Source organism: Chiloscyllium plagiosum, unplaced genomic scaffold, assembly GCF_037043375.1.
Source record: "Chiloscyllium plagiosum isolate Xiang-an unplaced genomic scaffold, Cpla_swu_hap1 HiC_scaffold_4, whole genome shotgun sequence".
In the NCBI taxonomy this organism is placed as follows: Eukaryota; Metazoa; Chordata; class Chondrichthyes; order Orectolobiformes; family Hemiscylliidae; genus Chiloscyllium; species Chiloscyllium plagiosum.
The window spans coordinates 115,565,957-115,591,119 of NW_028270142.1; the positions used below are offsets into that span (position 1 = coordinate 115,565,957).

General features: G+C 38.9%; 1 protein-coding gene across 2 annotated transcripts in view; it reads left to right on the forward strand.

The window, feature by feature from the left end:
• rhpn1 (rhophilin, Rho GTPase binding protein 1) overlaps positions 1–24,453 on the forward strand; it is a 91,127-nt gene extending 66,674 nt beyond the window's left edge. The window contains exons 10-15 of one of the 2 annotated variants that reach the window (XM_043687899.2): positions 3,377–3,496; positions 10,835–11,029; positions 12,460–12,536; positions 13,324–13,470; positions 17,724–17,882; positions 19,807–24,453. In XM_043687899.2, the coding sequence (XP_043543834.1) occupies positions 3,377–3,496; positions 10,835–11,029; positions 12,460–12,536; positions 13,324–13,470; positions 17,724–17,882; positions 19,807–20,013 (905 nt within the window). In that variant the 3' untranslated portion in view covers positions 20,014–24,453. The remainder of the gene's footprint in view (positions 1–3,376; positions 3,497–10,834; positions 11,030–12,459; positions 12,537–13,323; positions 13,471–17,723; positions 17,883–19,806) is intronic. The other variant, XM_043687900.2, reaches the window with a different exon arrangement.
• Positions 24,454–25,163: the final 710 nt, after the last annotated feature.

A 25,163-nucleotide genomic window follows, 5' to 3' on the forward strand; every position in this document is an offset into this window, starting at 1 on the left:
GTAGCAGAACAGGTTTGGGGGGGGGGGGGCAAATGGTCTACTCCTACTCATAAATACATGCAAAGATATGAATTATAAGAATCATTCTATATGCAGTAAGTGCACTTGGCTGTGCTAAGTGTCTAAAGTATTGGTAAACTTGGAAGGAAGTCTACGTAAAGGAATATTAGGATTCTTTTAAAATTTTTATCCAAGTTACACACCTACATGGTGCAGCTAGAGCAACTGTGGAATATACTAAGGTCACGGGGTCATCTACAATGTAATGCAAGCTAGAAGGTATCTGAAACATGAATGAGAAGAGGCAATGTATTTAATCACTATTGTAATAACCCACGCTATACCGACTCGGCTGTCAGCCATGACTGTTACAAGAAATAATGACAGGACGTTTAAAGGCCAAATTAAATGCTAATTTATTGATAGGGTTTGAACTGTACAACACAGTATTACAAGAAGCCATGCCTTCAATCGCCCAGTAAGCAGTTACCTCCTGCTAATTGTGTGATCCAGTGTGAGGAGAAAGTGAGGTCTGCAGATGCTGGAGATCAGAGCTGAAAATGTGTTGCTGGAAAAGCACAGCAGGTCAGGCAGCAACCAGGGAACAGGAGAATCGACGTTTCGGGCATTCCTGAAGAAGGGCTTATGCCCGAAACATCGATTCTCCTGTTCCCTGGATGCTGCCTGACCTGCTGCGCTTTTCCAGCAACACATTTTCAGCTCTGATCCAGTGTGAGACCAAGCTACCCTGACTTAAGCTTGCAATCACCTTTCTTCTCAAAAAGAGGAGTCTGTTCCATTGACAAGATTATATTAATCCATAAAAATATACTTTAAGTTACAATTTTTTAAATTGGGTGTATAATTCTTTGTTCAAACCATTGTGTTAAATGCCTCTTCAACAAATACCATGCATTTAAACCAGTTTGGTAAGTTTACATTCACCTGTGGCTTTTTTTTTCTGTATATGGCTGACACTGGCTATGGTAGCATTTATTGCCCATCATTAAAAGGTTGCATTTACTTTGAGAATTTTTATCTGTATTAACTACTCATCTTACCTGATAAAGTGCATATGTACAAGTCATGACCATACTTCAAGTGAATAATCCAAGCTTTTTGAATTAGTGACTACTTATAAACTACCCCTTGGAGAATGAAAGACCAGTTTATTTGACACATCGTATGAATGAAACATGTCTTATAGTTCATCTGTGTTTCAAAAGAAGATACCATCAATGGATGCCAGTTTTTGTCTGTCTTTTCTGCAGCTTTCAAATTGCCCGACACTCTGTCTCAACTGAATTGGTGTTGAAATATGTCAATCCCATGAGCTTGTATAATTACAAGAATGGGCTTGATTTAACTGATTCAGGAGGAGTGAGTCCACACCTTGCATTCCCAACTGATTAGCGATGTTATGTGGATGTGTATCTCTTAGTTCCTTTTAATTTCTGTGGAATTGGGCCAGCTTCCTAGGGATTTGTGGCTCATCATCACTCAGGGAAGTTGTGAACCATGGTCTGGATACTTAAAGAGACTTTGTCCATGCCAGCTCCTGTCCTCCACCCATCCCCAATGATCCCTCCTAGCTTTTGTGCCAACTCATAGCAGCTCCAGACCCATTCATCCAATATGTATACTCTTTACAGAAACAATAAACCCCCCCCCCATGTATAGGAATATGTGAAAAGCAGCTATTCGAAACGTTAAAAAAATTTACTGCTGCAAGAATCTTCCAATCAACCAGACCTTTAAAATAGCAATAACAGAAACTATAAGCACTTGGTACTTCTTTACTTGGTATGGATAAACATTCAACCAGTGACAAATAGATCACTAAATTAAAAGCTTATTAAACTATCAATCAAGGAATTGAAATAAATGCACTAAGAGGAAAGCATTATTTCATAGCTTTACAAGCATTTCCTTGCTGTAATCTAATTTATTACAGACTCTTTATTCACACGAGATGCCAAGCATCATAGTTTCTGTTATTGATACTTTAAAGGTCTGATTGACTGGCACTTGTTACTGCAACTTCTTAAAAAATGATTTTGTTTTTAAGCATTTCTACTTATGCTATTATTGCAATAGGGTTAATTTGTTTTGAATAGAGTTTATACTGGGTGAATGAGTATGAAAGGTGATATGAATTGGCTTTGAAGACTTTGAGCCTTTGTGGATAGGTGGGGGCATGATGGGGCAATTGAAAATGAATGATAGGATGTGAAGGCTTGAGAACCTACTATTTGACAAAATAACTGGGACAAAGTCTCAGATCTGTGACAAGTCATTTGAAGAGCCTGCCTTAAGTACTTGACAACTGTCTCTGATCTATGTACAGGGATGCGGGACTGGCTCCATCCCTTACCTATGCACAAAGCACCCCAATGAAAATTTTGCCAGTTTGGAACCTTCTCCTGAGGCAGGTGCACTGATGCAAGTGCAGTTTCCCAACTAGAGCTACCCACATTAATGGTGAAAATCTAGTCGTGTTTCCATGGGTTTGGGTCTGTAAAACCCAATGCAACATGTAAATATTGTCAGACTTCTGACCTGATATTAATGTGAAGCAAAGCTTTTATTTGTTTTCAAAATCAGAAGTTGTTGGAAAAGCTCAGCAGGTCTGGCAGCCTCAGTGAAGAGAACTCAGAGTCAGTCCTTTGAGGAAGGGACACTTGAGCTGAAATGTTAACTCTGATTTCTCTGAAGAGCATCCTAACCGGCCCCAGCCCCCTACCCTATCCCCACAGCCCTGCATTTACCATAGCTAATCCAACTAGCCTGCACGATCTTAGATACTATGGGGCAATTTACTATAGCTAGTCCACCTAACCTGCACATCTTTGGTCTGTGGGAGGAAACTGGAGCACCTGGTGAAACTCGTGCTGACCTGGGGAGAATGTGCAAACTTCACACATACAGTTACCCAAGGCTGGAATCAAACCCAGGTCTGTGGTGGCTGCGAGGCAACAGTGCCAACCACTGAGCCACCATGTGCCCATGACCCAAGTTTCCTATTCTGTCCTGAGAACCAAAGTACGTCATGGGCCATAAATATTTGCAGATACTTGCTTTATTAACCTAGAGCCATGTACTATGGCAGTGAAAAAATGACATTCACATTTACATGCAGGTAATGTTGCAGAGGTGAAGAAAAGTAGCCTTGGTGTTAAGTGGATGTGGTGCTGAAAACTTTACTAACTCTTAAACAATGCTGAGATGCATGCCACTCAGCTTAAGTGGGCAGTTAATAAGTCAAACATGCATGAATGTTTTGTGACGAATGAAATCTCTGAAAGTTGCATGTTGTAGGGAGAATTTGAGTGAGAAAAGGACATTTTGAAAGAAATATTATTGCATTTTTTTTCAGTGGGTCCTGATGAGGAGGAAAGTGAACAAGTCAAGGCTCTTCAACAGCTTCATGTGACAATGCCTGAGGGTCCGTCATTAATCACAGTACTGAAAGATAAAGAAGAGCGACGCAAATTAGGTGTGCATTGGCAACGATTTTATAAGACAAAATATTTCAGTATATTTTTTCAAATAAGTTAATCCTGTTGAGAAACTGCTTAAGCTTTCAACACTTAAATGAGAACCTTGCTAGTGAGTGGCCTATTTACATGCACTAATAGTTCATTATTACTTAATCTTCCCTCATCTATATGTTGCTTGTTGAAGGTGAAAGAAGTCACGTGGGAGATGCAGAGACTGATTTCATAAAAAAATACACCTTTGAAATTAGAGGTGTTGAGAAGTCAGTGTAGGTTATTAATGACCTTACATGTGTAATAGATTTTTTTTTAAAATGAACTCTCCAAGATAATGGATGGGAAGGCCAGCTTGTTTATATGAGAATGTTCAAGCATGTTGCTTGCAAAAGTAGGGCTGGATCCAGAAATTGTTCTTCTTGTGGATTTTTTTTATTGTTTGTTCAGCATCTGTTTGGACTAAGATTAATTTAATATCTGTCTCGGGAGAATGCTGGAGTATTAAAAAGAAATTCATAAAAAAGCAGACTGAGCAGGGCTTCATGAATGGGAAAATCATGCTTGACCAATTCATTAAAGGTTGTTTGAGGAATTAAAAAGCAAGATAAATAAAGGTGAACCTTTAGATGTAATATATTGCAATTTTTCAAAAGTTGTTTGATAAGGTACCATATGCAAAGCTACTTAATGAAATTAGATTCCATGATGTTTGGGGATGTAAATAGAGTTTTGGCTAACTAATAGATAAAGGATTTTAAGTATTGAAATCTCTAACTAATGGAGATCAGCAAAGATCAGTGCTGGGACGACAACAATTTGCAATATGTTTCAATGGCTTGAATGCCAGAAGTGAATGTAGTATTGCCAAGTTTGTGAATGCAACTTCTATGTGGGGATGCAAGTTTGTGGATGACACAAAAATAGATAGGAAGACAAGTGTTGAGGATGACATAAAATATCTGTGGAGAGATTTAAACAGGCTACATGAATGGGCAGAAATCTGGCAGTGGGAAATTTTGATATTATGCACTTTGGCAGGAAGAATGGAAGAATAGTAGAATGTTGTTAAATGCAGAAGACTGCAAAAAAACTGCAGCACCAAGGGATTTGGGGGTCCTCGTCACAAAAAGCTAACATCCAAGTTCAGCAGGTAATAGGGAAAAGAAATGAATTTTGGCCTTTATTTAAAAGGAAATGGAGTACAAAAATAGGGTGGCCTTGGTAAAATTGGACAAGGGCCACAACTAGAATAATGTGAGCATTTTTGAGCCCCTTACCTAAGGAAACATTTACTGACATGGAGGCAGTCCAGAGCAAGTTCACAAGATTGATTCCAGTAAGGAGGAATTGTCTAATGTGAAGAGGTTGAATAGGGTGGGCTTGGTCTCATTGGAGTTTAGAAGTATTAGTGATTCCTTATTGAATCATGCCATTTGACAGGGTAGATACGGAGAGGTCATTTCCCTTGGGAAGATCTAGGATCAGACGACATAATCTCAGACTGACGGTTGGCCAATTTTAAGACAGATGAAGAGGAAATTCTTCTCTGTGGGGAGTGAATCTGTGGAATTCTTTACTGAAGGCCGTCAAGGCAGGGTTGTTAATCTATTCAAGGTTAAGATAGATTGAGGTTTTCAAACAGTAAGGGAATCTGTGTTTGTGGGAATAAAGCTGGAAAATGGAGTTGAGCATCTCTTGCATGATCTTGTTGACTGGCAGAGTAGACTCAATGAGCCGAATGACCTACTTTGCTCCTGTGTCCTTTCATCTAAGTTTAGAGGTTTGGAAGCATTTAATCTCGATCCATGGTCTGCATTAATTTGTTCACTGGTTGAGTACGTGAAGATAGTACTAAATTACCTGGACTAGAGAGCGAAAGTATACCTTGAACTGTGCTTGTAATTAATAATGATCACTTTACTTAATTGGTGCATTCCATTCGAAGGACACCACATTGAGCTTGGCTGAATGCATTTTTTTTAATGAAATATCCCACTCACTTACTTTCCAGCTCACACAATGAAGAATGGATATTGTGGGTACTTCAAGCATTGGAGCCATTACTGCATGTTAATTACTTCAGCAAAAGAATTGAGGGAAGCAAATGGACTGGGGAGAGAGGGAGGAAGAAGAAGGTGGAGGAAAATCAAAACTATCCATTTAGTTTGATTTACTTTGGCAGTTCAAAAACAGTTTTTTTTTGTATTTCAAGGGTGATTAATAGTTTTGTGTAATTTATTAAATTACATATGTAAAATAAATAAGATTATTTCATGTTTGTCTTGCAGCAGTACACCAAATAGTTTTGATGTTGTCTTGGGTGGGAGGAAGAAAGATCATTTTTTCACTTAATATTAGAATGGTTTTGACAGGAAGTTCTCCTAACCTCATATTATTGGAGAGAATGCTGTCAAAAATGGTATAAATTTCCAGTTTACAATCTACAGTGTCATCTAGTATTTCCAGAATTGTCAGTATTCAGTGCCACCTAGTGTGTTGAAACAGAATTACAGTACTATCAAAATAAAAACAAATGCTCAAATCTTTCAATCTGGTTCATAGAGTCATAGAGATGTACAACTCGGAAACAGACCCTTCAGTCCAACAGAATTCCTATTTCCAGCCCAGATCAGACAAAATTTATCTTTGTACAATGATTTTGGGCTTGACTTCTCATGCAGGATCCATTCCCAGAGACATGGTGCAGCAAACTATGCAGGTAGCTTTAGAGTGAATCTTCTCAGAACCATGACCTCTTTTAAGCAATACTTACTGTATTCAAAGAAGTAAAATGTTTAAAGATATCAAAGCCACTTTGACAAGCTACTGAGAGAAGCTAAGTTGCTGATGGGTTACAGCAGCCAGTAAGTGATAGGTTAGAGGGGTAGGGTTTCTGGAGCACCGTCAGTTTTAAAGTTAGTGAAGAGATATATCAGGTTAACTTTTCAAGCTTTACCTCTTTAACTATTAAAGTGAGTCAGCAAGAACCCTCAAGTCTCAAATTCAGTTCAGAGTGGGAACGTTTTCAGAGAGGGCCAATCATAGATTTCCAACTGTTTATCAAAAGTTCACGTTTCTAAGTTATTTAATGTGTAATCATAGTGTCGCGACTTCTGAGAGAACCTGATGTGCATCTTTCAAATTATATACAGTCTGCAACTATCCACAGAATGGAAGATCTGAGCCAAGCAGTTGACAAAAAGAGCAAAATCATGTTGCAGTGATGGTTGTCCTCACTGAGACCAAAATTGAACAGGACTTCCTCTTGGAGATGGAATGCTGGTTATGCGTAATCATGTTGCAGCACAAAATCTTTGCGGAGTGAAGGGGAATGTCCAGTTATTAATGAACTTGTGTAGAAAATCACTGACCTCGGTGTTACCCCTCCAGTGGTTGGTTGAATGTCTGAGGGCCATATTTAAAAGTCAGCCAGAGAAGCTTTCAATCCCTGTACCTGTCAGTTAGCTTTTACCTTCACTCCGTAGCGCTAGATGTGCCTTTGTGACTCTTGAGCCATTAGTCTTGTTTCATCTCTGTCAACCTAGAGATGCCCTATATTTTATCGAGCTGACCCTGGGATTATCTCCATCACACTTGACTTGCCAGCTGTCATCATTATCCCTCCCTCTATCACTGATGAGCTGCCCTCAATCTTCTTTGATCTGGACACTGACAGACAGGGAATGACCTTTCCACTGTAATCCTGCTCCCTCTTTTTAAGCTTGCCTTCCCTTGACCAGATATTCCTTGACTCCAAACACTTGCCAAATTCAGTGCTCAGTCTTCTCTCATCCAGTCCCACAAAGTTCCCTGTATAAGAAACGTGGTTCCTGCTCACTTCAAATCCACCAGAAAGACTAGTATCTCTGCTCCATGTTAACTTTAATCAGTTGTTAATCTGAAGACACATGTTTCTTGTTTGCTGCTGACTCTCAAAGGTACAATTTAATCTGGTGACCATCTATTTTAATGAATACATGACCTGTTAATGCATTAAAAATAGATTATTGCTGCTTCTCATTGGGAGCCATGATCAGATTTTCTTATCTTTTATCCTGTGTCAGGAAGCTGATAGGGTGCTTCCTGCAAAATCAAGTATCCCCACCTATTTTTTTCTGTTCCTGGAAGCTCTAATAGAATCTATCCACAAACTACAGATCCGAACTTCTGATGTTGACATTTTAATGTATAATTTTATCCCTGCATATGCTGACTGAACTGTCATAATTTTCATTTCTCATCATTTTATTCAGATTTCCTTATTGTTTTGCCTAACTAATGGAGTGCAATATTGTTGCCACACTAGACTATGAACAGTACCTTTTTGAAGATGCTCATTATTTCAACATGCATGAACAGAAGTAGGCCATTCAGCCCATCCATTCCACTCCTCCATTTAATGAGTTCATAGCTGAAATAATAATCCTAAACTCCATTTTACCTCTTTAACCCTATAACCATTTGATTTAGAGCTTAGAACAATACAGCACAGAACAGGCCCTTCGGCCCTCAATGTAGCACCGACCTGTGAACTATTCTCAGCTCGTCCACCTACACTATCCCATCATCATCCATGTGCTTATCTAAAGATTATTTAAATCTCCCTAACGTGGCTGAGTTAACTACATTGACAGGGCTTTCCACGCCCTAACCACTCTGAGTAAAGAACCTGCCTCTGACATCTGTCTTCAATCTATCACCCCTCAATTTGTATTTATGACCCCTCGTACAAGTTGATGTCATCATCCTAGGAAAAAGACCTTAACTGTCTACCCTATCTAATCCTCTGATCATCTTGTATGTCTCTATCAAATCCCCACTTGGCTGCCTTCTTTCCAGTGAGAACAGACCCAAATCTCTCAGCTGTTCCTCACAAGGCCTTCCTTCCAGACCAGGCAACATCCTGATAAATCTCCTCTGCACCTTTTCCGATGCTTCCACATCCTTCCCGAAATATGGCAACCAGAATTGTACACAATATTCCAAGTGCGGCCGCACTAGTGTTTTGTATAGTTGCAGCATGACATTGCGGATCCGGAACTCAATCCCTCTACCAATGAAAGTTAACACACTGTATGCCTTCTTAACAGAACTATCAACCTGGTTGGCAACTTTCAGGGATCTATGTACATGGACTCCAAGATCCCTCTGCACATCCTCACTACCAAGAATCTTTCCATTGACCCAGTACTCTGCCTTCCTGTTATTCTTCCCAAAGTGCATCACCTCACATTTAGCTGCATTGAACTCCATTTGCCATCTCTCAGTCCAATTCTGCAGTTTATCCAAGTCCCTCTGCAACCTGTAACATTCTTCCAAACTGTCCACTACTCCACCAATTTTGGTGTCGTCTGCAAATTTACGAATCCATCCACCTATGCCTGCATCTAAGTCATTTATAAAAATGGCAAACAGCAGTGGTCCCAAAACAGTTCCTTGTGGCACACCACTAGTAACCATACTCCAGGCTGAATATTTTCCATCAACCACCACTCACTGCCTTCTTTCAGAAAGCCAGTTTCTAATCCAAACTGCCAAATCACCCTCAATCCCATGCCTCTGCATTTTCTCCAACTGGTTCCATGTGGAGCCTTATCAAAGGCTTTACTGAAGTCTATGTATACCACGTCAACTGCCCTACCCTCATCTACATGCTTGGTTACCTTCTCAAAAAACTGAGGTTTGTGAGAAACAATCAGCCCTTGATGAAATCATGTTGACTATCTGAAATCAAATTGTTGCTTGCTAGATGATTATAAATCCTCTCTTATGATCCTTTCCAAAACCTTTCCTACAACAGAAGTAAGGCTCACTGGTCTATAATTACCTGGGTCATCTCTACAGCCCTTCTTGAACAAGGGCTGTAGAGATGACCCACGTAATTATAGACCAGTCCTTTTGCAATCCTCTGGTAAACCTGTAGACAATGACGACTCAAATATCAAAGCCAAAGGCCCTGCTATCTCCTCCCTAGCTTCCCAGAGAATCCTCGGATAAATCCCATCTGGCCCAGGGGACTTGTCTACTTTCACTCCTTCTAGAATTGATAACACCGCTTTGTAACTAACCTCAATCCTTTCTAGTCTTTATATCTCGTATCTCATTCTTCTCCTCTACAATATTCTCCTTTTCCTGAGTGAAAACCAATGAGAAATTTTCACTTAGCACCTCTCCAATCTCCACAGGGTCCACACTCAAATTCCCACTTCTGTCTTTGACTGGCCCTATTCTTACCCTAGGCATCCTTTTATTACTCACATACCGATAGAAAGCTTTGGGGTTCTCCTTTACTCTATTTGCTAAAGACTGCTCATGTCCTCTCTCTTTAAATCCTTCCTCGCTGATCTGTAATTCTCCATCATCTGAACCATCTTGTCTCATCAACACATAAGCCTCCTTCTTCCGCTTAACAAGAGATGCAATTTCTGTAGTAAACCTCGGTTCCCTTACCTTATCATTTTCTCCCTGCCTGACAGGAACATACCTATCAAGGACACACAATATCTGTTGCTTAAACCAGCTCCACCTTTCCATTGTCTGCATCCCCTGCATCTTGCTATCCCATTCAATGCATCCTATTTCTTGCCTAATCGCATTATAATTGCTCTTGCCCCATCGATGACTCTTGACTTTTGGCATGTACCTATCCCTTTCCATTGCAAAACTAAACGTAACTGAATTATGGTCACTCTCTCTCCAAAGTGCTTACCTACAACTAAATCAGGCACCTGGCCTGGTTCATTACCAAGCACCAGATCCAGTGGGGCCTTCCCTCTTATTGGCCCTTCGACATACTGTGTCAGGAAACCCTCCTGTACACATTGGACAAAAACTGATCCATCTGACTTACTAGTTTTATAGGTATTTCCTTAATAATTATAAATATATCTATCTCAGTCATATATATTTACTGAGACTACTGTCTGTATAAAAGAATTCCACAAATTCACTACACTCTTAACAGAAGAATTCTTCTTCGTTTATGTCTTAAATGGACAATTTCTTTCTCTGAGATTATGTCCTGTGGTCTTACACTCTCACATAAGGGGAAACAGCATCTCCACAACTACCCTGTCAAGCCCTCTTAAAAATTCATATGTTTTGATAAGGTTTCATCTCATTTTTCTAAACACCAGTGAGTACAAGCCCAACCTACTCAACCACTCCTCCTCAGGAAATCTCTCCATTCCTGGAATCAACCTAGTGAACCTTGACTGGGCTGGACTGGACTGCCTTCAATGGCTTCTAATTTTATTTAGGTATTCCGCTTGGTTTACGTAATTACAACAATAAGTATTCTTCTACCTGTTTAATCCTACCTCTTCTTTTAATGTTGATAGGGAAGGCTCATTTGAAGAAAGCAATAATTAAACATGAAGAAGCAATGAGGATTCACAGTCTGTGTAGGATTCTCAGGAAGATGGATATCCTGCAAGAGGTGCTATCTATTATCCATAAACGATCACTGAAAAAGTACTCTGAAATCGATCGTGAGGATGACTTTTTTGATACTATTGAAGCTCCAGAAATTCATCGTAAGTTAATAATAGTATTTTTTTAATGATGAGCTGCCAATATTCATTGTCCTACCATGTTCAGAAAATGAAGGCAATAATCTCTGAATCAGACTGCTTCAAAGCCTAACATAATAAGTTTCAAGAGCAGTTGGGCTTCTGAATGGGGTCCAAAGTATGGTGCTGGGAAAGCACAGCCAGGTAGGCAGCATCCGATGAGCAGGAGAATCGACGTTTTGGGCATAAGCCCTTTACCAGGAATGAGGCTTGTGGGTTGGGGCCGAGCGATAAATGGGAGTGGGGTCGGGTTGGGGAGGTACTGGGAAAGCAATAGGTGGATGACGGTGAGGGAGAAGGTGATAGGTCAGAGGGGGCAGTGATGGACAGGTCCGGAGGGTGTTGCTGAGTTGGAGGCTTGATAATGATATTATTACTTAAGTGATTGGCCAAAGGTTAGAGGGGGAAATCTGGTTTCACTCAGAGGATTGGTAGGACGCTGACACTGCCTCAAAGGCTAGTAAAGGCATAAACCTTCAGCTCAAATAAAAGGTATCTGGATGTATACCTCCAGTCCTATAGTCTCCTGGGATAAGAGCTGGCAAATGGAATTAGGATGGTTGGCTCATTTTGTAGTTGGCACGAATCTGATGGACAGAGTATCCTTCTATGCCGTAAAGCATTTTCTACATTTCCTAAACCTACTATGAAAAGCAACCTGCAGGCATGTGGAGAGGGATTGGGAGTGGCAATATATAAATTGTTACTTAGGAGGGCAAACATAGATTGGGTGGCCTTTAATAAAGATTGTATTGTTCTGTGAATAGAACTGTTCCAGCATTAGCACTTAGCCTGAGAATAAAGAAGACAGAAGGAGTATAATAATAGCGTTTTTCACTTATGTACCACACTGCCAGCATCTCATAATAATGTAGAATAATAGCTGTTCCAAGGTGAAAGCAATTGTCTGCATGAGTTTGCCTTTCAACTCTTCATTGTTGAGATAAGTCTCAAAATGAAGTTACTGTAACCAGAATATATATTTCTGCTCGAGAAGAACATCTCTTTTCTGGACTGGTATGATGTCCAAGCCCCCATTTCTACCCCTATTTCTTCATACTTCCATTTAATAGTTACTTCGGTGCCAAGTTGTTGATACTTTTAATCTATATCTCTTCACACCATTGTCTCTCTATCTCGGTATTGAAAATTTCAATTAATGTAGCACTTGCAGCCTTTTAGGAAAAATTCTAAATCACATCTGACAAAACTGTAGGAAAAGGAGGTTTCCTGCCTGAATTGAACATAGATTTTGGACGCAGAGGGATAGCAACATGCAATTCTGTGATCACCTGCTTAAAGTCATTTTCTTGGTGGAGAGAGAAAGTATGTCTTCTGTATGCTGCACATTCTATAAACAAATGAAACTCAGCAGTTTTAACATTCCTTTACAGCAAAAACACAGCAAAAACCAGAAATTAAAACTCCAAACTTCTCCAAGGTGAAAGTCACTGATATTTTTCACAGATTGGTAAGTGTCCTGTTCATCTGTCACAGAATTCTACTTTAATTATTAATGTTTAATGTCTGTCTTAATGTAATCAGCGAAAACCTATTATCGTTGCATTCTTTGGTCTTTAACTTTATTCAACTAAGATTTTTAAGGCTAGAGAAAGACTATTAACATAACAGTCCCTCTCTTTTTTTTCATAGATTTAATCCCACCTGCCTTTCATCATAACCATTCACTTTCCAAAAACTGATTCAGAATGTATTGGATTCAGATTATAACTTGAATTTACTTTCCTTTATTCCTAACTTCCTAATTTAACTTGTACCTGATGAGATTTGATCTTCTCACCACAGTTGCTTCAAAATTTGCATCCTTGTTCTCAAGTACTCCATGATCTCATTCATCCCTTTCTCTGTAACAAAAGCAGAAATTGCTGGAAAAGCTCAGTAGATCTGGCAGCATCTGTGAAGAGAAAGCAGAGTTAACATTTTGGGTCAGGCGACCCTTCTCTGTAATATCCTGTAGCTCTGTAACCCTCAGAAACAGCAGTTCGCCTTTCTTGGCCTCTTGAGCTCTCCCAATTTTGATTAATTCACTGGTGATATTAAAGATTTATAGATGCAAATTATGTAATTTTATTGATAATTTTCACAATTTCAGTTTCTTCACAGGACTAATGAGAACCACTTCATATCGTAGCAGCATCATCATAATCATCTATCAACTTATAATATGAAATCATCCTCAGTACATTTATAAACAGTATGTCTTCCTTTATTCCTTCTTTTCCCCCTTCCCTTTTTAGGGACCTTTGTCAGTTTTTTCTGCCAAGAATCGGTGGACACCAGCCAAACAAGCTCACCTTAAGAAAAGCGAAAAAGGATTTGGATTTACTCTACGTGGAGATTCACCTGTCCTTATTGCAGGTGTTGTTCCTGATGGCTCTGCTGATGTAAGCATGCTTTATTGACATGATATTCATTTTTGTATTTATACAGTCTTTAAGAAATAGAATTACTTGTTCAAAAATGAATAAAGTTGGAAGAAAAGCTATGCAGTTATATCACATAGTAAATAAGCCATTGAATTCAACCAGTTTGTATCAGTGTATGTCCCCAAAGTGAGTAAATAGTTCAAACTGTGCTCTTTTACCAAGATCTAACTCATTGATATCAGTTTTAGGAGGAGCAGCGTCTGAAAATCAGTTCCTGATGAACTCCACAATAAGTCTTACTCCAGTTTGAAAAACAATATTTCACTGTTTTCTTTTATTCCTTGTTACTCAGCCAATTTTATATCCATGTTGTCACTGTATATTTTAATCTATGTTCACAAGTCTGTCCTACAGAACTTTATCATTTAGCATTTGAAAATCCAGTTACACAATGCCAATAACATAAATCTTAAGAAACATCTCTGTTACCTCATCAAAAAACACAAGCAAGTAATTTGAATGCAGTTTACCCTTAAACAATCCATGCTGATTTTCCTTAACTAACCCACAGTTGTCGCATAAACAAAATGATGGTAGGAATAACAGTAAAAAGGACTATTACTTGAATGGTAAAAGAATTATAGCATGTTGCTGTGCACAGGGACGTGGGTATCTTGTGCATGAATCACAGAATGTTGGTCTGCAGGTGCAACAGGTAATTAAGAAGGCAAATTGAATGTTGTCCTTCCTTGTTAAAGGGATTATATTTAAAAGCAGGGAGGTTACGTTGCAGCTGTATAGGGTGCTGGTGAGACTACATCTGGATTACTCTGTGCAGTTTTGGTCTCCTTACTTGAGAAAAAGATGTACTGGCACTGGAGGGGGTGCAGAGGAGGTTCAGTAGGTTGACTCCAGAGTTGAGGGGGTTGCCTTATGAGGAGAGTCTGAGTAGACTGGGATTATACTCATTGCAATTTAGAAGAATGAAGGGTGATCTTAGAATCATATAAAATTATGAAGGGAATAGATAATATAAAAGGACATTTCCACTGACAGGTGAAACTAGGACAAGAGGGTATGGCCTCAAAATTAAGGGGAGCAGATTTAGGACTGAATTAAGGAGGAACGTCTTCACCTAGAGGATTGTGAATCTATAGAATTCCCTGCCCGATTGAAGTAGTTGAGGCTTCCTTAGTAAATACTTTCAAAGCTAAGATAGATAATTTTTTTGAGCAGTAAAAGAATTAAGGGTTATCGTGAAGGGCAGTTAAGTGGAGCTGAGGCCACAAAAGATCAGCCATGGTCTTATTGAATGGCGGAGCACGCTGGGGGGCCAGATAGCCTACCTCTGCTCCTAGTTCCTATGTTCTTATGTTCTCGTCAAATTTAAGTATAGACAGCTTATTCAATATCACCACCTTCAAGTATGCTCTTTCACCATGATCTGGGTGGCATCTTCTAACTTGGCTGGGAAATTGTATCTAGCTTTCATAGGAAGGCAGGGAGGCAATATACTATCCTAAAATCATGTCTGCAGTTAAAAAAATGCTTGCTTGTGACACCAAATCCTGTCATTAACGCTGCTCTGGCTTCTTGTACCATGAACCATTTTCTTAAAGTTCTGCTATTGTTCTTCAACTGTTTGTTGAAGTCCACTGCAGTCAGCTCTACCCTAATTCCTCTGTAATTACATTTATTTAAACTGACCCAAGTTTGTTGGAATTCCACACATTCACAACCCTTTAGCTGAAGAAGTTCCTTCTCAACTCAGTCGTACATCTGCTCACCTTTATTTTGAGGTTATGCTCTCTAGTTCACCTGCCAGTGGAAATAACATATCTGCTTCTATCTTGTCTATTCCCTGCATAATTGTTTTTTCCAATATGACCCCTCTCAGACTGAATTCTAACTTTTGTCATGTTATAGTCATAGCAGACTTTTCACTCTGATAACATTGACTAAACCTTCCCCTGGACACATCACCAAACCCAAAATAGCTTGATTCCCTGATTAGATCCACACACATTGTTCGAGGAAACTGTCTCAAGTTCACCCTATGAACTCTTCTTCATGGCTTCTTTGCTAATCTGATTATCCTCAATCTACATGAAAATTAAAGTCACCCATGATTAATGTACTGCTTTTATTGCATGGCCTAACTTCCCTTCGATTTATTCTCTGTCCTGCTGTATAGCTCCTGTTAGGTGGCATGTGCACTGTTACTTCCAGTGTGTTCTTCCTCTTTTTTTTTGTTTTATACCTTTTGTTCATATGATTCAAGATCATTTTTTCTACTCTACTTATTCCATTCTGTATCAACAATGCTCCCCTCACCACCCTTTTTTTTCTTTCCTGTCCTTTGAAGAAGTCCCATACCCCTGTGTATTTATTTTCCAGCTTTGATCGCCTTGTAACCTTATCTCTGCAATAGCTATAAAATTATACCATTGATTTGTGTTTGTTGAGTTAATTTATCTATTTTGTTCCGAATACTGTGCACATTTAAGTAAAGAGTCATAAATTTTACCTTTTTGCTTTATGTCCCCTTTTGACCCCATTTACTGCTGCTTTTCAATGTTTGTATACTCTGTCCTTCTTAGCCACTCTTAGTGTTGTTGTTCTGCGTTATGTAACTCTTAGTTTATTTCATAATTATGCTTTTTATTTCTGAGCTCCTTAAATTAACAACTGAAGGGAAAACAAAATGTTAGTATTCATCAACAATCTCATAGCCTTTCTGCGATGTGTCAGTTTGATTTTTTTAGTCTCCTCAGTGATCATGTCCAGTTTCATATCTTGTTTCACACCGCTCCCAGTCTGCTTCACAGGAGTGAACTGATGCACACTGCTGCTGATCTATTCTTCAATGTCTCGGTGATTTGGTGACCCTTTTGGTTAAATTTCCACCAAGGTGGACACAGAGTACAACGGGACCTTGACAACAGGCAGAGGAGTGGCAGATGGAGTTTAATTTAGATAAATGTTGAGGTGCTACATTTTGGAAAGGCAGGAGTTATACACGCTAATGGTAAGATCCTGTTGAGTGCTGCTGAACAAAGAGACCTTGGAGTGTAGGTTCATAGTTCCTTGAAAGTGGAGTCCCAGGTAGACAGGATAATGAAGAAGCTGTTTGGTTTGCTTGCCTTTCTTGGTCAGTGCATTGAGTATTGGTTTTGGGAGGTGATGTTGTGGCTGTACAGGACATATTGGTTAGGCTACTTTTGGAATATTGTGTGCATTTCTTCCGGCTGCCACAGGAAGGATGCGGTGAAACTTGAAAGGGTTCAGAAAAGATTTATAAGGATGTTGCCAGCCTTGGAGGGTTTGAGCTATAGGGAGAAGCTGAATATGCTGGGGCTATTTTCTCTAGATCATTGGAGGCTGAGAGGTGACCTTATAGAGGTTTATAAAATCATAGAGGGCATGGATAGGGTGAATAGTCAGGGTCTTTTCCCTGGGGTGGGGGAGTTCAACACTAGAGGGGAGAGGGAAATGATTTAAGAGGGACCGAATGGACAACCTTTTCATGCAGAGGGTGGTGCGTGTATGGAACGAGCTGCTAGAGGAAGTGGTGGAGGCTGGTACAGTTACAAGATTAAAAGGCATCTGGGTGGATATATGAATAGGAAGACCTTACAGGGATATGGGCCAAAAGTTGACAAAAGGGACTAGATTAATTTCAGATATCTGGTCAGCATGGATAAATTGGATTGAAGAATCTATTTCCATGCTGTAATTCTCCTTGACTCTATGACTTAACATGGGAAAGCCCTAAATGTTGAACCTCAATGAGGTCCTGTACTATAAACCTCAGTGCTTCACCATTGTTTTACACTTTTTTTTAAAATTGAATAGAACAAGTTATATTTTGGGTTTGCTGCTGTTGTTTGATTCCAGAAATTGTTTCTGTAGTTTTTTTTCCACCTCCTGTTCTGATTTACTGAGCTGACTTCTATTAAATTGGGTAGTATCTGGTCCATACTGCTACCAATTCAATTTAGCCAAGTCTGGTGGAATGACTCATTTTATTGATTAAAAACAAATCTACCTCCTCTTCTGGAAAATTGACTAATTTTGTTATAATTTCTCTTGAAATAGATGAAATTCTGTGTGGGGAATTACATATGTGAACTCTCAGATTTGGCCCTCCTGTTATGATAGGTTTTGCAGTAGTTGGGCCAACACTCTATGGTTTCTAATTTATGATCTTTTTGCTATATTGTAATAATGAGTAACAAATTGATATTGATATGTACTTTAACTTTTCTTAGGAAGCCGGTCTCCGAGAAGGAGACTACCTTGTGTCAGTGAATGAACAAGATTGCAAATGGTCCAAGCACACTGATGTAGTTCAGCTATTGAAAAATATCAGTACAGAAGGTGTCAGTATTGGTGTGATAACTCTAATTACCTCTGAGCAACAGAACAATGTGAGTGTTTACCATTTAGATGTGTTTATTGATTTGATTTTAACTGAGCAAGTCCTTTAAGTCACTACTTTAATTTGGTTGTCACCATGTGTAAAAGGTAACTGTCTAGATAACTAATCTATAGTTGCTTATTTGGAAACCAATAGCAAGACTGCAACCTGTTTCACGTTTGGGGGCTGAATTTAATTCAGATGGTAATGACCCTAATGCACCTGGAATGTCCAGGGCAGCATCAACCCGACCTCCCATCTCTTTAGGTTTGGAGAAACTGTTTTTGAAGAGCCGTTTGGAGGACCTGCTGTCTCTGGTCCCAGCAGTGATACTGGAGCAACAAACAAAATTAGACTGTGTCCAGGTTAGGGAAAAACAGGAATGAACCTGGGGAATCAGGATAACCTAGCCCAATCAGCATCTGCTGAACATGATGGTTGTGCTTCCACAGGGGAAGCCCTTGCTTGTACGTATTCTCTTCACAGACCAGAAGCTGCCTGACAAGGAGGGAAACTCCTCCCTTCAAATTTGTGAAGAGGCTGCCAGCTTTTGCTGGGCAGTCTCCCCTTTGCAAGTGATTAAGTAGCCAGGTAGGGACCTCAACTTGTCTCTGATGGGAAGGCTGTCTTGACATCCCCTGATGGAGACATATATGTTTTAAGTTGGGAAGGCACCAAGCATTCTATCCCATCCCTTCTGTTTGTTTTCCATGGCCCGCCCTTCTCCCAAACTTCACAGCTCTCCTCCCTTCCTAGGTTTTGTTCCTAGTAGTTGGTGTCTGAACAGATAGCTGTTGTCTGCATATAGGGGTTAAAAAAGAATACAATTCTACTTTCTCCTAAATTATTCTAAAATTTTAAAGCATTTCTTAAAACTTGCTTTAATTGAACTATTTGGTGTATTATAGGTGGTGACTGAGTGCAGTGTCTGACTTGGCTCTAAGTTAGATGAAAAATCAGCACAAGTCCCTGTCATTGCTATTCTTTGACCCTGTCCTAGTGTGAAAATGGTTTGGCTAAATACTAACCTCTTCCAGAATGTAAATAATTTTCCAACATTTCATATCTGGGTATGGAATGTACAATGATCAAAAGCTAACAGAGAGACCAGACATAACAATCTGATCAACCTTTGATCTTGGTCTGAAAATTAAGAACTCTAAGAACACCTCCATTCATTCCACCTCTGCATATTGTCCTGATTGTTCACATGCTGCTACAGGCATTGTAGTTGACGTAGATGATTAGTAGATGACTTCCTCTTGTCCCCTCTCCTCATTGGCATTTGTGAAATTGGCTGCGCGTTCTCTGATAAATCAAGGAGTTGAATATATATTTTAGAACTTAGTGATGTAAAGTCACAGCTCCAATATAGTGTGTGTCGCGATATTTGAACTTAGCTTGTTTTTTTTAACCAAAAAGGGTTCCACTCTCAGTCTTTTTCCACTAGTCATTTTTGTGTTGGCAATGGCTCGATTTATAAAATTATCAACCATATTTTCAAGTTTCTCATGATCTCTGTAATTTCATCCAGCCCTACAATCCTCTGAGATATCCACACTCATCAGTTGCAGCCTTTGTGATATCATCTGCACTAAGGACTATGTCAGCTGACCTATCTGAACCTCAGGAATTCACATCATGAAACACTCCAGTGTGCTCACACTCTTTCATCCCTTATTACATATCTTTTAAACTTCCTGCATTATCAAGTTTTTGGTCAACTGCTGTACCATCTCTTTTTGTAATTTGGTGTCACTTCCTGTGAAGTGCCTTTGGGTTTCTTTTTCTTCATTACGTCAAACAAGCTGTTGTTCTATTAGATTGCAAGTCTGCCAAATTCATCAAATAAGCTAGCACTTGGAAAAATTTTAGGGTATTTTCTTTTGATAGTATTTTCACTTAACAATGGGCCATTCTGTTTTCCTTTTCAGCAGGCTGACAGAAAATCACTTCTAGGTACAATGTCTTCGACAAGCATCTTCTCTGGGAATGATAAAGAGAATAGCAAGAAAATTGCTGATTCGACTAAAGGTTCAGGTTTGCTGGTCACCTGGAACAAAAAGAAGAGTACAAACAAGGATGGTAGCACTCACAGCTTACCTGTCATTGCTGTAACAGACGATGGATCATTCTATTGAAGAGTTTCATTACTCCTAATTTGTGTTATTCACCACAAACATACTCAATTCAACAAAGGATACAGAATGTCTTTTTTTTAAAAAGAGTTCATCTCAATTGAAGCCCTATCAATCATGCACTACAAGATTTATTATTATTTACATTCCTTTATGGGGGAGATGACAGCAGAGTGGTATTGTAACTGCACTAGTAATCCAGCGGCCTAGGCTATTGTTGTGGTGATCTCAAATCTCACTTCAATTCAGTTAATAAATCTAGCTATGAAATGCTGGTGTTCTTAAGGAAGGATATCTGCTATCTTTACCGGGCCTAGATCTGACTCCAGAGCCATCATGATAAAGTTGACTCTCAAATACCATCTGAAATAGTCTCGTCAATCACTCCAATGTACTAAACCACTGCAAAATATTTCTTTAAAACATGTATTAGACTTTTGAACTGTTGTTCTATTGAAAGACACATTAGTACAAATAGGATGGCGGGACATAAATGGTAAAGTGAAGCAAGGTCAAATGTGCCACAGTAAAACAAGGCTTTGACATCTTACAGTAGATTCACTGTAACCAGTTTAATTAAAGTGAAAAGGTTTTCTATACCAGCCTTAATGAAAGTGCTGAATAATCTGTACATTTCTGGCATTTTTAAGTTCTATATGAATTTTTCCTTACTGGATGGGAGTTTATAAGCTATTTTTAACTCATTACAAACCAATAGCCGCTTCAGGCTGCTGCTGCAAGGTAGTACCTTTTAGAGATCTCACTGTGGCAGACCACATCTTGTTTCATTTTGGTCCACTAAGAGTTTGTGTTTCTCTCCTTCAGAGTTTTATTTTTGTTGATGTTCCATGCTTTGTGTGATGTGTTTTCAGCAATAACAAGTCAAATCAAATCCCTACCATCAGATTATCAGAGCACAACATCACTAAAAATAGTATTTATCTATCAGAACTGATGATACATTGAAGGTCCACAAATCACAATCCTTCTGTCTTGTCTCATTGGTCTCAGTATTACTTTCTATCAAGTAAAGCATTTAATTTGTATTTGTTTATTTCTAGCATTTCTGTTTGTTTCATCATATAATCTGAGCATTGGAATTCAGCTAATGTTACTGACTTCCCAACAAAACACATTGTAACATGGTGAGTTATATTGCATATATTAGGAAGTCACACTGAGTTTAGCTTGGTAGAATTAATTTAGCTTATTCCTCAGTGCTGTCATGAGATTGCCTCAAAAACAAAATCTTATGTAAAAGACACAAAATGTACTATAATCTAGTACGTTTTTCTTTAAAGTTCTAATGATGACCAATGGAGCAAGAGATATACTCAGATCTGTGGAGTAAAACATCCTCTACCAACTATTGTTCAAGAGACTTAAGTCATGGGCATGAAGTTCTAACAAAAACATTGTATATTGCTCTACTTGATTTAATTAGATGTTCCTGCAAGTATTTTAGATGGAAGTAACAATGTACAATAAAATGTAATAGAGATTGAGCATCACAGTGCTCATAAATTCAAATATAGTGGTCAGTAACAGAGCCTAAATCAGTTAGCAGTAAGGGATTGGATTTGCACAAGGTCAGTCAATATTCTAAACTGAGAATGCCTAGTATTGTGATACTGTCTTTGAATGGCTCCCCTAACTTGTACATATTTCAATTTTTCATTTTAAACTGGCAGCTGTTGGAAGTCTAGAATTCAATATAGAGATTCACTGAAATGTGTTTTCTCTTTATTTTCAATATGAGAAAATGTAGCACTTGTTTGTCTTTTTAAGAAATCATGTTTTTTTGTAAATGTTGGTCCTTTGCTAATTGATTAAGCTAACTGCAGCTGACACTGTGGAAAATGTTCATTCATAGATGATTGACTTTCCACTCGAGAAGCATGTGAGGAATTAATTTGTATCAAGTCATTCTTTATGTTGAGGCATACTTATGTGTTTTGATTTTCCTTTTTGGAAGAAAAGATGCATTCATTTTCTGTATTATGTAAGATCAGATTTTTCTTGCTGCTCTACTTCAAACAAAACTCATTTGATGAGCACTCTCTTTAATTACTGAAAAAAAATTAAACGGTTGAGTTCAGTAATACACTGGAAGAATTAGGAGGCAAGGGAGCCAGTTAGAAAGTGTCTGCTTTTTATTTTACAGCTTCTTATGCGCTCATGATTAAATTGCATAAAATTCTGTAAATAAAAAGCAGTTTTTGCGCATTTCATAACAACGGAGCATCCAAAAGTCAATGAAATACTTTTGAAGTATAAATACTGTCAAAATGTAGGAAATGTGGGTAGGAAGTATTGATTCTGAATGGATTAAAAATAAAAAATATTTCCATATAAAACAATACACTGTATTCAGAATTGTCTAGGACAGAAGTTGAAAAGGTATTCTCAGTTTTCCTATTTTTGCCTCTTAATAGTAAAATCTCAGGGAAAGAAGGTTATGTCTAAGAAAAATCGATGGGTTGCTGCGTTGTTTGTACAGACTGCCAACTCCATTTTAAATTGTTATAATGATTCATTAGGTAACTGTATTGTGGTATTGGCAATGAGCCATATAAGCCATATTTACAGTTTAAAGAAGGGCTAGTAATGCATGTGAACAATACAGCAACTGATCAAAGATACAGCATCTTTCCCTGAATGTACACAGAGGCAGGCAAAATCATAAACACTTAGAGACACCTATTTTGCTATATTCTTGTCTGATGGGAAATGGTTTTCATTATCATTCAGGCAACTGCCTGGTAACTTATATCTTTTACTGTTGTGTAGCCGCCTCACTGCAATAATTATTGCAAAGACACTGGCCCATCATCATCTCGTCACAATAACTCTTGAAAGGCAATAAATGCAGTCTTGTTGGCATCATCTGTGTCCTGAGAATAGTGTTTTCAAAAACAAGAGTTAATGATGTACAAATGTAGCATAAGGGATAAACTGTTTCCAAGTCTGAAACATGCAGTTATAGATTCATAGGGTTTACAGCATAGAAACCCTTCAGTCCAACTTGCCCTTGCTGACCAGATGTTCTAAACTGATCTCAACCCTTCCCATTCATGTACCCATTCAGGCGTTCTTTAAATGTAATTTAACTCTTCTCCATCACCTTATCCTAATAATGCATTGTTCATGGATTTGTAAAATTTTACAGGCTGCCATCTTTTCTCCCTCCACTCCCAATTTAAAAGTCTGCCAGGAGCATGTGCACAAAAGATCAACTGCCCTCTCGCAACTTTATGCTCAGCAGGGCATTAGTTGGTTCAGGTGAGATATTCTTCCCCCATTGGGATGAATTCCTGTCTTATTGAGCTGGTGCATTAAGTAGTGCCAGTGGCATAACAGTGACCACTGTTCAAACTATAGGCGTATCTCAAGAAAGAAGAGGGAAGGTGTATCAGGGCTGGCTGGCAGAAACCATGAGGTTGCGAATTTTAAAGGTTTAAAAGCGTGTACAATTATTGAGGGTTGGGGAGGTAGGGTGTCTCCAATAGACACACATGACACAGAACATGGGTCCTTTCCTCCTTGCTAAACACCAACCCATACAGTAAAAGTTGCTAGCCTTCCTGCTTAGCATAAAGGCCTTCATCTTCTCGCGGATAAAATAGTCGCAGTTTGAATGAGGCCCTTAATTGAACATAATTGATCATTTAAAGACCTCCAAGCCCATAAGCTGTAAAATGGGACTGCGATCAGGGATGGACAGGAGGATCATGTGCTTTACAAGCACCCGCCTTCAGTAATGCCAACAAGATTCACCCCAGACTTTTACTTTTTTCCGTTCCTGTCTATAAGCCAAACATAGACCATTACATTGCTGAGAAAATGTGTGAAGTACACTGCCTGATCTCACTCTGGTTGTTAAGAGGTAGTCGGGAATAACTTTCAATGGCTAGCCTAGCAGTTGTCCCTAACACCTCCAATCCATCATTTGATGGTTGCTATCTAGTCTTGGATCACTTTTCCATCTAAATAGAGCTCATCAGGGACCAAAGCTTTTCGGTTCAATGACCCAGTTTGTTAAACAACTGTGTCAGCGGCTCATTGTTTTAAACAGATGAGTCCTTGCTTGAAATGAATGTCAGCCAGGTATATTTTGAACATTAAGAAACCCTGCCACTCAGGGGAATTAGTGCTTGGCAAGATGCTAATTTGAAATTTATATCTAAAATTTCAAGAAATTTACTTTTCACAAATATATTTATTGCACAGATCCATTGATTTGTGTAAATATTTTCAAAGCCATTTCTTGTGACACTGAGGCTCATTCATCCCTGTCTTTAGAATGAAAGTGTTTGAACCATAGCTGGTTCTATTTTTCTTTTCCATGCATAAACAGCTCATGTTTCAGCCAGCTACAGTCACATTGCAGTCGTTCATGTTCTGATTATTCCCTAGAGTGCAAACCACCTAAATTCAGACCAACATAGAGTCATAGAGATGTACAGCATGGAAACAAACTGTTCGGTCCATGCCGACCAGATATCCCAACCCAATCTAGTCCCATTGCCAGCACCCGGCCCATATGCCTCCAAACCCTTCCTATTCATATACCCATCCAAATGCCTCTTACATGTTGCAATTTTACCAGCCTCCACCACATCCTCTGGCAGCTCATTCCATGCACGTACCACCCTCTGTGTGAAAAAGTTGCCCCTTAGGTCTAGTTGATATCTTTCCCCTCTCACCTTAAATCTCCCCTCAGCCTCCGACGCTCCAGGGAAAACAGCCCCAGCCTGTTCAGCCTTTCCCTGTAGCTCAGATCCTCCAACCCTGGCAACATCCTTGTAAATCTTTTCTGAACCCTTTCAAGTTTCAAGGTATCAAAGTAATTCTGAGTTGATATGAAGTTATCTCGACATTAATTTAGGATATCTGGTCTACATGGATGAGTTTGACCAAAAGGTCTGTTTCCGTGCTGTACATCTCTAGACTTTATGATTTTGCTTTTTTTCTATCTTTTTTGTTTCCTGTTTTCATCTGTAAAATTTCAATTGTAATAAAAACACAGTAATTTTGTAAAATTATTTTAAAATAAAAGACGTATAGCAGAATTAAAAAAAGGTTATAGGTTAATGTGTGCACAAATCAAAACTAAACTGCAGGTTTGTGGTTGTGTAAAAGTTAGATAGCTG